The sequence below is a fragment of the Engystomops pustulosus genome, chromosome 7, assembly GCF_040894005.1.
Source record: "Engystomops pustulosus chromosome 7, aEngPut4.maternal, whole genome shotgun sequence".
NCBI lineage: Eukaryota > Metazoa > Chordata > Amphibia > Anura > Leptodactylidae > Engystomops > Engystomops pustulosus.
The window spans coordinates 7,148,280-7,162,226 of NC_092417.1; the positions used below are offsets into that span (position 1 = coordinate 7,148,280).

Consider the following 13,947-nt stretch of genomic DNA (forward strand, 5'->3'; position numbering starts at 1 on the left):
CCAGCACACGCGCACCTGCGCAACTTAGCACGGGGAAACAGGCCGTGTGTGTATATATGTCTATAAACCTACCACTTTTAAGTGGTAGGTTTCCTTTAACATTGGTATGTTACACAGTGGCCACGCAGCTACAACAGCGCCCCCTCCATGTATACATAAATGATGAAAACACCATTCAGCACCAGGGAAAGCTGGGTGACGACCAACTCCTATTTAGGGTCATAATGAATTATGAATGATCGTCTCAATTCCTCCTCTTCCCAGAATACTGACCCTGCAAATCAAGAGGAGGTATGGAGTCCGCAGGAGGGGGCGCTGTGAACACAGGATGGTTCTGGATGAGGACGGACAATGCCCCATGGAGTCTCCATCCTGCGTCACCTGTGTACAGCAACTGCACCGCACTGTGCCCCCAAGGGTCAGCGTGTCCCCGTCCTGTCCCCCCCAAGGGTCAGCGTGTCCCCGTCCAGTCCCCCCCCCCCCCAAGGGTCAGCGTGTCCCCGTCCTGTCCCCCCCCCAAGGGTCAGCGTGTCCCCGTCCTGTCCCCCCCCCCCCCCAAGGGTCAGCGTGTCCCCGTCCTGTCCCCCCAAGGGTCAGCGTGTCCCCGTCCTGTCCCCCCCCAAGGGTCAGCCTGTCCCCCTCCAAGCGTCAGCCTGTCCCCGTCCTGTCCCCCTCCAAGCGTCAGCGTGTCCATGTCCTGTCCCCCCCTCCAAGCGTCAGCGTGTCCATGTCCTGTCCCCCCCTCCAAGCGTCAGCGTGTCCCTGTCCTGTCCCCCCAAGTGTCAGCGTGTCCCCGTCCTGTGCCCCAAGTGTCAGCGTGTCCCTGTCCTGTCCCCCCAAGGGTCAGCCTGTCCCCCTCCAAGCGTCAGCGTGTCCCCGTCCTGTCCCCCTCCAAGCGTCAGCGTGTCCCTGTCCTGTCCCCCCCAAGCGTCAGCGTGTCCCTGTCCTGTCCCCCCCCCAAGTGTCAGCGTGTCCCCGTCCTGTCCCCCTCCAAGCGTCAGCGTGTCCCCGTCCTGTCCCCCCCCCCAAGTGTCAGCGTGTCCCCGTCCTGTCCCCCCCCCCAAGTGTCAGCGTGTCCCCGTCCTGTCCCCCCCCCCAAGTGTCAGCGTGTCCCCGTCCTGTCCCCCCCCCAAGTGTCAGCGTGTCCCCGTCCTGTCCCCCCCCCCCAAGTGTCAGCGTGTCCCCGTCCTGTCCCCCCCCCCCAAGTGTCAGCGTGTCCCCGTCCTGTCCCCCCCCCCCCAAGTGTCAGCGTGTCCCCGTCCTGTCCCCCCCCCCAAGTGTCAGCGTGTCCCCGTCCTGTCCCCCCCCAAGTGTCAGCGTGTCCCCGTCCTGTCCCCCCCCAAGTGTCAGCGTGTCGCTGTCCTGCACCCATCCCCCCATGTCAGTGGGGGTCGGGTCAGACTCTGGGACAGTGATGACACGGTGAGTATATCTTATGAGCACCTGATGCAGGGTCCACCACCCATCATGCTCTTCCTTTGTCCATCCCTTCCCCAGCAATACAAGAGAGGCGTAAATCTGGGAAAGAACGGCTTTATAAACATGAACAGCGCCTCCAAGAGGCCAAACACATCTCCTGCAGGTGTGAGGTGCCACGTACATGGGATGAGTCGCCCTCCAGCCGTATGGACCTTGTAAACGTGGGCCGCTGGGCATCCTGGGTAGTGGTGGGGGGTATTGGAGGAATGGATGAGACCTGAGAGTACGGTCACCACTAGGGGCAGCATTGTCCCAGATAGTCCTCCCGGCCCCGACCAGCGATAACAGAGGACACACAGGCTATGGCCCCACATCCGGGAGAGCAGAGGCTCCGGCCGCCCCTCATCCCACCATGATGCTGAACCCGCAGTGAAATTTATTCTTCCAGTGGTTCATAAAAGCCCCGAGGGCCAAAGTGACGGGCAGAGGGGGCAGCCGCTTCTCCAGGACGCCCCCCACACACCACGCGCTGTCCACAGACCCTTTAAATACCATGTTGGCCTTGGGGATGTTCAGGTGGTAACCGAACGCGAAGGACGTCTCCTGCAAACGCGTGTTGGCTTCAAACTCCACCCCCACCTGGATCTGAGGGGAGGAGCCAGAGGAGGATTAGCATATGATACACTACATAATAATGTAACATATCTATAGAACACAATACAGTAACATCAGGTGTAAGATATTATACAGTATATCACAGCAGCGGATGGAACGCCATCACAGATACTCCCAGCATCCTCTGCTCCGGCAGCTACACACTCACCTGTGGGTTAGCTCGGTGATAGTAGCTGGCGTGGGCTCCGCCGTACCCGATATTAAGAGTTGCCACCCAGTCCTGGGCTACAGAGACAAGAGGGGTAAGTCAGCAACACAGCGAGAGACCACCACAAGTCTGCAGGTCAAGCAGCACCCCTCCTACGGGAAGCCTCCCGGCCCGGCCCCGCACCCCTCCTACGGGAAGCCTCCCGGCCCGGCCCCGCACCCCTCCTACGGGAAGCCTCCCGGCCCGGCCCCGCACCCCTCCTACGGGAAGCCTCCCGGCCCGGCCCCGCACCCCTCCTACGGGAAGCCTCCCGGCCCGGCCCCGCACCCCTCCTACGGGAAGCCTCCCGGCCCGGCCCCGCACCCCTCCTACGGGAAGCCTCCCGGCCCGGCCCCGCACCCCTCCTACGGGAAGCCTCCCGGCCCCGCACCCCTCCTACGGGAAGTCTCATGGTCCAGCCACATACGGGAAGTCTGATGGTCTAGCCATAACCCTCCTACGGAACCCGTTCTACGGAAAGTCTCACAGTACATCTACACATCTCTTACGGGAAGTCTCATAGTCCGGCCACAACCCTATTAAGGGAAGTCCCATAGTCCAGCCACACCCCTCCTACGGGAAGTCTCATAGTCCAGCAACACACCTCCTACGGGAAGTCTCATAGTCCAGCCACACCCCTCCTATGGGAAGTCTCATAGTCCAGCCACACCCCTCCTATGGGAAGTTTCATAGTCCAGCCACACGCCTCCTACGGGAAGTCTCATAATCCAGCCACACCCCTCCCATGGGAAGTCTCATAGTCCAGGCATTCCCCCTCCTATAGGAAATCTCATAGTCCAGCCACACCCCTCCCATGGGAAGTCTCATAGTCCAGGCATTCCCCCTCCTACAGGAAATCTCATAGTCCAGCCACACCCCTCCTATGGGAAGTCTCATAATCCAGCCACACCCCTCCTATGGGAAGTCTCATAGTCCAGCCACACCCTTCCCATGGGGAAGTCTCATAGTCCAGGCATTCCCCCTCCTACAGGAAGTCTCATAGTCCAGCCACACCCCTCCCATGGGAAGTCTCATAGTCCAGCCACACCCCTCCTATGGGAAGTCTCATAGTCCAGCCACCCCCTTCTACAGAAGTGTTAGAAGTCTGGTTTTCTCGGTGGTACCACATTATGAGTGATCAATGCAAGATGTTGCAGGACAGAACCACGATCAATCACGTGTTAGCGGCCCCTCCATGTAATATCATACCGGAGTATTTTCCCGCCAAGGTCAAGATGGCCCCTTCCTCTCCCATTCGCTGGTGGTAAACCAGCTCTCCACCCAGGACCAGCCGGGGAGTGATACTCTGCAGAAAATGTGTCACCAAGATGACTGCAGGGAAAGAACAGAGGAGAGGAGAAGCAAGATGTGAAATACTGGGCTCCAGCGGCCATCATCTTCCCTGAGGGAGGTAGTGAAGCATCTGATCTAGAAGTGCTGACCACCCGGACCACCACAAGGGCCTGGTCACTACTTACAACCAGGATGATCACAAGACGGCCAATCAGATGAGGATTTGCAGACTGTCCGACTGTATGATATACACTGCCACCTGGTGGCTGCTGAGAGCAGAATAGGAACCACCCTGTCCCTCTGATTGGTTGTATATAGGGGGTCCTATACCTGATTCGTTGATGATGTCGGGGTTCCCCAGGGTCAGGGTCCCTGTACAATCCTCCCCTCTATACTCCACGTCTACTTGCCAGGTGAGGAACTTGGAATGATGAGTCTGCATAACAAGGAGTAGAAGTGAGGCAGACACATCCCCCAGCTTTCCCGGGCTCCTGACGTGTTATATGAATGATTACCTGGAACACAGCCTTGGACCGGACCCGCTCGGCCAGCAGAAAAGCCGCCTGGGCGTTCAGGCTTCCCGCATTGTCCATGTCTCCGGTCAGCAGCGGGAATGTCTGTAAGAAGAGAGAAGAAAGCGTCCAATCAGCCGGCTGCCCTACATTACACTGGTATCTGATTGGCTGACCCTAGAGGTGTGTCTGTACCTCATTGGTGCCGGGCTGCGGGTCTCCCATGTACTTGCCATTAAAGTGATAACCGGACAGGCCGATGGTGCTCATGTGGACCTGGTGGCTGACCTGAGGGCAAAAAAAGGGTTAACCAAGATGTCCGCCTTCAAGGGATTTTCCACCATCATGAAAAAATTTAACTATGTAATAGACTTTACAAGACCTCTGTTCGGATTATCAGGACTGAATACCAGACCCTCAGCAGTGAGAAGTATTCATTAGGACTATTTACTGACAGGAAGCAGAGATCTTGAGATGAAGAAATGATATAATGGAAAGAAAAGTAGGAGGAGGCGGCAGATACCTGGAAATGGCTGCTGAGGTTCTTATTGATGATCAGCTTCATCCCCTCCATCTGCTGCGGGAAAACCTCTGCAAGACAAGAGGGCGGAGTCAGGACACCTACAGTAAAGATGGAGACCTACCCGTTCTAGATGGAGGCCCCGCTCATTTAGGCGGACCTTCCCTTTAGGTCTTATGGAGATTGATCCTTGTCCCTCTCACAGGTAGTTGTGTGGAGACCCCACCTCACCAACATCGAGACCTCACTCTCATCCCACTAGATCTCCCCTTTAAGGCAGGTTAAGACCCTCCGTGTGCCTGACTGATTTACCGGACAGATCACAGAATCAATGAACGGACGGAACCGGATCAGTGCAGTAACCGCACAGGCAGGGAGTGATTATGATGGAACATATTTGCTTGGGGGCAACTGCCTTTAAAGGGGAGCTCTAGCTGTAGGAGGGCCTCCACCTGACCTTCCTCTTACCCTCTACCTGGATGGGTCGGGGAAATGAAGGGAACTATGCGAGGCTTTAAGGGAACAGTCACCAGATTTTACCCCACTGTACCACCAGCCCTCAGGTAGGGGATGAAATATGACTCTTCACATGAGACGAGTCAAGTTTAGTGGTTTCAGGTGTCACCAAAGCCTCTCTCCTCTGTTCTATAGCACCTAGAAAAATGCTCCTGGTGTCATATTAAAGATGAGGATCTCATCGGTCAGATCCCACGGATCGTTCTTTCTGACCTCTCCTATAGACCGTGAATGGAGGAGCAGGGGGCTGCAGAGCTGGGGGTCTCAGCAGTCGCACCCTGACCGATCCGCTTGTCCCCCGCTGTGTATAGGGTATAGCTTGCCCTGTGTATAGGGGATAACTGATTTACTTGGGACACCCCCTTTAACCCCCTCTTTGCCATTACCTTTGCAGCTCTTGTGCAGTTCATCGAAGCTGCCCGGGTTGGGTAAAGCTGCTCGCTTCCGCCTCATCCACCAGGAGCCACTGGGGGGCGCCACAGCCAGGACGTTGCCCATGGTGATGATATTGCTTCCAGTATAAGGTTTTGGTGCGGGGTGAGAGGTCACTGCTGGGATCAGGAAGGGATTGGGGGGGCTTCGGGCATTATCAGCTCCTCAGAAGACGAGACCTGCTGGATAAAAAGCCATGATAAGGGGCGGGGCTGGTGTGTGACATCATACATCATATATCAGCACATGAGTGACATCATCATCCATCACACCCTCATGGAAATACAACCCAGTCACCTGCTGACACCTGCAATAAGATATAATCACCCTCTGCTGACGTCACCTGCTCCTCCATTACCTTCCCCTGCCCTCACTTTCCCACCATTCATGTCACCAGGATGATGGCGGCCATTGCAGCTGCTGGCAGGCTCCGCCTACAGTGACGTCAAGCTCCCCCGGCGGCCATGTCAGGTGTGGGCAGAAGAGCCGTCGCCTTGGTAACCGGGTCTCCTTCAGGAGTGGGAGGGGCGTCCTAGGACTATGGATAAAAGATCTTCACGACGGAAATATCCGCAGGTGGGAGAAGCTATGATGTTTCTATGGCAACCTGGTCGGTTCATTAGCACACAGGTTTTGATAATACCCCCCCCCAAAAAAAACCTTGCGGTCAAGTGAAAAGGTAACCTCCCCCCTTGAGTCATGGATCAGTCCATGCACAGTGTTCAGCCCCCCACGTGACGTAACGGGCGCCTGTGATTGGCTTTAGCAACCAGGCCCCTGGCTTCCGGTTTTTGGGGCAGGCGAGTAGGGAGCAAGGTGTCCCCGGGGAGAGAGGGCAGAGCAGCGGCCGGGGCTGAGCACCAGAGAACGGGGCTGAGGCCTGGACACACCGGGAGCCCGAGCCGAGCCACAACGACAGGTACCGGGGGCGGGGCCAGCTTCACGTGACCATCACCTGGGGGACTACACGTCCCAGCATGCATTGCCTCTTACATAATCACCCATGTAATGTCCTCATCCGCGGGCATGCAGGTATCTAAGCCCTGGCTTCACTCTCTATCTCCAGGTGATGTCTCCTGAGCTCGGGGCGATGGGGCTGTGAGCAGCTCAGTATGGTCAGACGCGAGGAGGGCGCCCCCAGAGGAGAGGTGAGTGCATTGTATCCCATTCCTGGGATTGTCCTTATCTCAGGGGGTGGTGGGGTGAGCCTAGGGCAGTGATGGCGAACCTTTTAGTGGCCGAGTGCCCAAACTGCAACCCAAAACCCCCCTTATTTATCGTGAGGTGCCAACCAAAAATGAAAGCAGTAACTTATTGCTCCCCGTTTTCAGCAACTTTCGATCATATTGGCCTCCTGAGGACAAGATGGAAAATGTGCATAATTTTATCTTCTTTCCAGTGTCCCTCTGTACACAGAGAATTGTGGGGTCAGCAGGAGGTCCTCCGAAGATAATTTTGCCCTATCTGCTCATTCTCCCTTTTCCTACAGTCCCAAGTAGAGAAGTAAGTATCACTTTAGAATATGCCTGAAAGCAGCATCTTTTAAGTTGCTTGGAACTGTAGGAAGATTCTTTGAGTCCTGTCTGTTGTGCTGGGCTGATGGTGCCCACAGAAAGGGCTCTGAGTGCCACCTCTGGCACCCGTGCCATAGGTTCGCCACCACTGGCCTAGGTTGATGGCTCCCATTGTCTGCCCCCGCTGTACTCAGCATCTGCAGGAGCTGCACCCAAACCTCACCTCTCAGTGGGTGGTCGGGTGAGTGCGGGGCTATGGCACCCATTACCTGCCCCCAGTGTACACAGCTAGAGGTACATCTTATCACTGTGATTGGCTTCTGCAGGGGCTGCACCCAGACTTCAGATACCTCTCAGTAGATGGTAGGGTGAGTGCGGGGCTATGGCACCCATTATCTGCCCCCAGTGTACACAGCTAGAGGTACATTGTGTGTGATCCCTGTGCTTGTCTCCTGCGGGGGTGAGTACAGGGCAATGGTGCCCATTGTCTGGACCCCTGCCCCCACTATAGGTACATTATGTCTGATCCCTGTGATCTGCTCCGGCGCAAGCTGCACCCTGACCTCAGACACCTCTCAGTGGGTGGTAGGGGCTATGGCACCCATTATCTGCCCCCAGTGTACACAGCTAGAGGTACATTGTGTGTGATCCCTGTGATTGTCTCCTGTGGGGTTGAGTGCAGGGCTATGGTGACCATTGTCTGGACCCCTGCAGGACACAGCTATAGGTACATTGTGTCTGATCCCTGTGATCGGCTCCTGTGGGGGTGAGGCGTGAGACACCTATGATGATGGGGGTCACTGACCTGATAAGAACAAGCATTTATGACTCAGGATGGCAGCTCAGATAACACTGGAGGAAAAGGTGTGAGGAGACGCCGAAACATGGGAACGGGTCATAAACTGTGAAATGTATTCATTGCCGAGCCCATAAGCAGGAGCCAGGACAATCCGGATCAGTCCTGAGCAGGAGGACAAGACCTGCATCTGTAGGTAGAGGTATATAGCTGTGTTATACCAGCCACACATGCGCTACTACATGTATCATGAAAGTAAAGCATCTAGGTGGAGGCTGCAACTGTATAGATACAAAACTCATCACCAGTGCTGGGTGCACCCCTCCCCCCCAGGATACAGGTCACGGTCCATAACTAGTCATGTGGTCTTGAGCATGGATAACAGCGTCACAAATCACTTATTATCCGCTCCCACTCTTCTTCATGATCGGCCCTCAGGTCATTGAGGTTCTGGGAGGTCTCTATGGCCTCTACATGATGCCTGGTCTGGAGAGAGTGCAGGCCCCTCCAAGTGAGGTCCTCAGTCTCCTGGAGCTCTTTCACCATTACCTTGATGAGCTGACGCTTTGTCAGATGAGGTCCCTTATCCAGCGTAGATGTTCCCTGGACCATGTAAGATGGTGAGGTCAGGACCTTGCAGGTCGTCTAGCACTCAGACCGCACTGATGTATGCACTTTCCAATGGTCTGATGTGACATCTGGTGCCTCTCACCTCCCTTTAGTTATCTGACATTCATCACCTGGTCCCAAAGGGGATTGTTCACAATGCAGCGGCCATAAGATGTGGTCACAGAACATCTAATCTTAAGTCTTTCTGTGATTCTTCCGCTCTCTCTGGTACAACCTATTAATGACTCTCTAAGACGCTCCAAGCTCAGTGACCACTTCTGTCATAGAACATCCTGCTTGATCAATTGTTGGGTGTCGTCTCGTAATGTGAACAGCATGATGAGGAGGACTGTCTCATTACCAATTCTAATTGATCCAAGAAATTTAATAGAGCAATTCATGGATCAAACAACCTTGTTAGAGAACAGCAAATTGTGCAAAAAGACTAAAGCAATGAACAGTTGGGGGCACTTTTTGCTCACAGTTAAAGTTTAGAGGGCATTGTATGTTCATCCAAGAGCCAAATATATCCAACATTTTGTCAGTAATGTCTGTAGTTACATCCTCAGATCCCCAGGTTCTAGCAGCATGCTCCATGTGGTTTCTTTATAATGTGGTTTATATGGCTTTAGTATTGTGTTGTCCTTGGTGTCTTCGGTCTTTGATTGTCGCGTCTTTCTGCAGGTGTGACGTCATTTGATCGCAGACATGGAGGACAAGAGGAACATTCAGATAATAGAATGGGAACATTTGGACAAGAAGAAGTTCTATGTATTTGGGGTGTGTATGACTATGATGATCCGGGTCAGCGTTTACCCCTTCACCCTTATTCGGACGAGGCTTCAGGTCCAGAAGGGTAAAAGTCTTTATAACGGGACATTTGACGCCTTTGTGAAGATCTTGAGGTCGGAGGGCGCGGCCGGACTTTACCGAGGTTTCCTGGTCAACACGTTCACCCTGATCTCCGGCCAGTGTTACGTCACCACCTATGAACTGACCCGCAAATACGTGTCCGGCTACAGCAGCAGCAACACGGTCAAGTCTCTGGTGGCAGGAGGCTCGGCGTCGTTGGTGGCTCAGAGCATCACGGTGCCCATCGACGTCATATCCCAGCACCTTATGATGCAGCGCGTGGGCGAGAGCATGGGGAGGTTCCGAGTGCACCCCGCCGACAGGAAACAAGCTGTGATGTTTGGACAGACCAAGGATATCATTCTCCAGATCTTCAAGGCAGACGGGCTGAAGGGTTTCTACAGAGGTTACGTGGCGTCTCTGCTCACCTACATCCCAAACAGCGCCGTCTGGTGGCCATTCTACCACTTCTACGCAGGTAGGTCCTCGCGAGGTCTGTAGAGTTGACGTTAACCTCCATGTGGTCCTGTAGGTGGGACGGTCGCTCTGTGCTATAGTGTCTCGTCTATACTTTTATCGGGTCTCATCTGCTTTCGACATTGATTCTCTTGTTTCTTCTAGAACAATTATCCCGACTGTCGCCCCAAGACTGTCCTCACCTCCTGCTTCAGGCCATCTCCGGCCCGCTGGCAGCCGCCACAGCATCTACCATCACTAACCCCATGGACGTGATCAGGGCGCGTGTGCAGGTAATGTTATGATACCAGTAAATCTACCAGCAGGGGGCGCTATACCGCATACACAGCATTCTGGACTGTTGTGTCTGTCACAGGGGCTGTTTGTAGTAACCATATTTTTCAAATAAGGCCCAATTTTTTTTAATTTTTTGCTTAAGTGTTTTATAATCTGAAAAGTGCGGTATTATTCGGCAGTATTGACCACGGGTAGCTTGTTACTGCCTAAAGATTTGTCCATCACCCAGATTATTCCTAAAAATACGTATCACACAGAGACCTGACCCAATGATTAGCCAGTCTATAAACCCAACTGTTTTTAGTGGAGGCTTTGATTTTGTATTATCACTACAAACACATCACCGGGATCCAAAGTCCTAGAGCCGAGAGATGTTTATTCTGTCACATGTCCTGTGTACACCAGGAGCAACCCCCAAATATACTGATAGTAGTGTCACACCAGTCATGGCATATAGTATATATTATACATAGAAGCATCATACAGGTAGTAGTTATATTCCTGTACATAGGGGGCAGTATTATAGTAGCTATATTCCTGTACATAGGGGGCAGTATTATAGTAGTTATATTCCTGTACATAGGGGGCAGTATTATAGTAGTTATATTCCTGTACATAGGGGGCAGTATTATAGTAGTTATATTCCTGTACATAGGAGGCAGAATTATAGTAGTTATATTCCTGTACATAGGGGGCAGTATTATAGTAGTTATATTCTTGTACATAGGGGGCGGTATTATAGTAGTTATATTCTTGTACATAGGGGGCAGTATTATAGTAGTTATATTCTTGTACATAGGGGGCAGTATTATAGTAGTTATATTCTTGTACATAGGGGGCAGTATTATAGTAGTTATATTCTTGTACATAGGGGCAGTATTATAGTAGTTATATTCTTGTACATAGGGGGCAGTATTATAGTAGTTATATTCCTGTACATAGGGGGCAGTATTATAGTAGTTACATTCTTGTACATAGGGGGCAGTATTATAGTAGTTATATTCCTGTACATAGGGGCAGTATTATAGTAGTTATATTCCTGTACATAGGGGGCAGTATTATAGTAGTTATATTCCTGTACATAGGGGGCAGTATTATAGTAGTTATATTCTTGTACATAGGGGGCAGTATTATAGTAGTTATATTCTTGTACATAGGGGGCAGTGTTATAGTAGTTATATTCCTGTACATAGGGGGCAGTATTATAGTAGTTATATTCCTGTACATAGGGGGCAGTATTATAGTAGTTATATTCTTGTACATAGGGGGCAGTATTGTAGTAGTTATATTCCTGTACATAGGGGGCAGTATTATAGTAGTTATATTCCTGTACATGGGGGGCAGTATTATAGTAGTTATATTCTTGTACATAGGGGGCAGTATTATAGTAGTTATATTCTTGTACATAGGGGGCAGTATTATAGTAGTTATATTCTTGTACATAGGGGGCAGTATTATAGTAGTTATATTCTTGTACATAGGGGGCAGTATTATAGTAGTTATATTCTTGTACATAGGGGGCAGTGTTATAGTAGTTATATTCCTGTACATAGGGGGCAGTATTATAGTAGTTATATTCCTGTACATAGGGGGCAGTATTATAGTAGTTATATTCTTGTACATAGGGGGCAGTATTGTAGTAGTTATATTCCTGTACATAGGGGGCAGTATTATAGTAGTTATATTCCTGTACATGGGGGGCAGTATTATAGTAGTTATATTCCTGTACATAGGGGGCAGTATTATAGTAGTTATATTCCTGCACATAGGGGGCAGTATTATAGTAGTTATATTCCTGCACATAGGGGGCAGTATTATAGTAATTGTTGTATGGTTGTCTTTGATGGGTGTGTAGGATTTATTTCATTCATCTATTGCAGGTGGAAGGTAAAAGCTCCATTATCGGCACATTTCGGCAGCTCATGGCTGAGGAAGGTCCTTGGGGTCTGACTAAAGGCCTCTCTGCTCGGATTATCTCCGCTACCCCCTCCACTATTGTCATAGTAGTGGGCTATGAGACTCTGAAGAAGCTAAGCCTACGGCCGGAGCTGGTGGACTCCAGACACTGGTGACAGTGCCAGCGCTATATATGTACGATGTCTATATGTATATTTGGGTAACTCTCCCATGGCGGAGCGCAGCGCGCTGGATTACGGCTTCGCAGGATTGTCGAGATTCCACTGGAGTGTACACAACGTGTGTATATATTTATTTCGTGTAACGTGCACCAGGACAGTATATTGTACAGTCAGAATGACGAGGGCGCAACGTTTTACCAGGACAACCACTTTCTTCTGCACTGGGACTTGAGCTGGCGATACGCGGAGTACACGGCCAGCGAATATTTTGTATTTTTGTTTCCCTCCCCCAGTACGGTTACCAAAATGAATTTATGGTGGATTCTCCATTACCGCTGTGGGATAACTAATGGCCTTCTGGAAAAAAAAAACAAAAAATTTTTATTCCTGTATTTAAAAAGAAAAATATGAAAAAATATTTAGTTTTTAGAATAACCTACAGATTTTTTTTATACAGAGTCTATTCAAGTTTCATTTAATTTTTATGTGATTGCCAAATCGGGGGAGAGTTTACACGAGCAGGAAGTCCACAGGGGGGGTTTGGGCGGTATCTCAGTCACTGCTATATGTGTTATGTTTTGTTGGGGGTTTGGTTTTCCTGTGCTGGTCATATAATGATTTACGGCTCCTCTAGAAGGCGCAGCACAGTCTCCCGGTTATCAGACTAGAGGTTGATGAGATGATAACGGAGGGTTAGGTAAAGTCCGGCGTGTTCCCGGTGTGACCCCCTCCGTGTATTTGTAGGTGTCGCCGCTGTGTGAGTGTAGATGTCACATCCAGATCCTACTATAACATTGTGATGAGTTGTGTACGGGCCGTACCGCGAGATACGAGGACGCGGAAGCCGCGGAGATCCATGTACTAGAGATTTAGGCTCTAAAAGGGAATAACCGGTTTTACCTACCGATCCTAATAATATCTTATATTGTGTTGCCTACGACAGACCCTTTTTCTGTGAGTTATTAAACGTAACAAGTGATATCGAAGGCTCAAAAAAAAAAGAAAAATCTTGTGTATTTCTTTCCAGATCGTCTTTGTTTCTTTTGGGAGATTTTTGTGACTTATTTTGTACTTTCTTTTAGTCCTTGAAGGAAATGTCCATGGACCGAAAGTCTTTAGGATTCATTATCTTATCACATCACTTGCAGGCAGGTCCTAGGTTTGTGTAACGAACGGAACATATCACTGCAGCTTCTATGCCCTCAGTAATCATTCATAGTTTATACGGTTGAAAAAAGACACTTGTCCATCAAGTTCAACCAAGGAAGGGAAGGGATTGGATGAGGAAGAGATTTAGGGGAAACAATTCTATATAGTATAATATATGTTGTTTAGGTGTAAAAAGGCATCTAGACCCTTCTTGAAGCTCTCTGCTGCCCCTGCTGGGACCAGCGCCTGAGCTCTCTGCTGCCCCTGCTGGGACCAGCGCCTGAGCTCTCTGCTGCCCCTGCTGGGACCAGCGCCTGAGCTCTCTGCTGCCCCTGCTGGGACCAGCGCCTGAGCTCTCTGCTGCCCCTGCTGGGACCAGCGCCTGAGCTCTCTGCTGCCCCTGCTGGGACCAGCGCCTGAGCTCTCTGCTGCCCCTGCTGGGACCAGCGCCTGAGCTCTCTGCTGCCCCTGCTGGGACCAGCGCCTGAGCTCTCTGCTGCCCCTGCTGGGACCAGCGCCTGAGCTCTCTGCTGCCCCTGCTGGGACCAGCGCCTGAGCTCTCTGCTGCCCCTGCTGGGACCAGCGCCTGAGCTCTCTGCTGCCCCTGCTGGGACCAGCGCCTGAGCTCTCTGCTGCCCCTGC

The 13,947-nt window shown here is 51.6% G+C and overlaps 2 protein-coding genes across 8 annotated transcripts; one reads left to right on the forward strand and one right to left on the reverse strand.

Moving 5' to 3' along the window:
* Positions 1–1,517: 1,517 nt before the first annotated feature.
* Positions 1,518–6,564, reverse strand: TOMM40L (translocase of outer mitochondrial membrane 40 like). 5 transcript variants are annotated; one of them, XM_072114596.1, is made up of 9 exons: positions 6,548–6,564; positions 5,509–5,733; positions 4,610–4,677; positions 4,282–4,374; positions 4,090–4,191; positions 3,905–4,010; positions 3,491–3,613; positions 2,243–2,319; positions 1,518–2,064 (listed from the first exon to the last, which is right to left on the reverse strand). In XM_072114596.1, the coding sequence occupies exons 2-9, from the start codon at positions 5,618–5,620 to the stop codon at positions 1,822–1,824; spliced, it is 924 nt and encodes a 307-aa protein (XP_071970697.1). In that variant the 5' UTR covers positions 5,621–5,733; positions 6,548–6,564; the 3' UTR covers positions 1,518–1,821. The 5 variants fall into 5 exon arrangements, with proteins under 5 accessions (XP_071970697.1, XP_071970696.1, XP_071970695.1 ...); XM_072114595.1 differs by lacking the exon at positions 6,548–6,564 and adding an exon at positions 5,913–6,152; XM_072114594.1 differs by lacking the exon at positions 6,548–6,564 and adding an exon at positions 5,913–6,152 and having other exon boundaries at positions 5,509–5,736.
* On the forward strand, positions 5,994–13,166 carry SLC25A44 (solute carrier family 25 member 44). 3 transcript variants are annotated; one of them, XM_072114590.1, is made up of 6 exons: positions 6,260–6,473; positions 6,621–6,702; positions 6,954–7,057; positions 9,158–9,803; positions 9,947–10,074; positions 11,959–13,166. In XM_072114590.1, exons 4-6 carry the CDS (start codon positions 9,182–9,184, stop codon positions 12,148–12,150), a joined length of 942 nt encoding a protein of 313 aa, XP_071970691.1. In that variant the 5' UTR covers positions 6,260–6,473; positions 6,621–6,702; positions 6,954–7,057; positions 9,158–9,181; the 3' UTR covers positions 12,151–13,166. The 3 variants fall into 3 exon arrangements, with proteins under 3 accessions (XP_071970692.1, XP_071970691.1, XP_071970689.1); XM_072114591.1 differs by lacking the exons at positions 6,260–6,473; positions 6,954–7,057 and adding an exon at positions 5,994–6,130; XM_072114588.1 differs by lacking the exon at positions 6,954–7,057 and having other exon boundaries at positions 6,262–6,473.
* Positions 13,167–13,947: the final 781 nt, after the last annotated feature.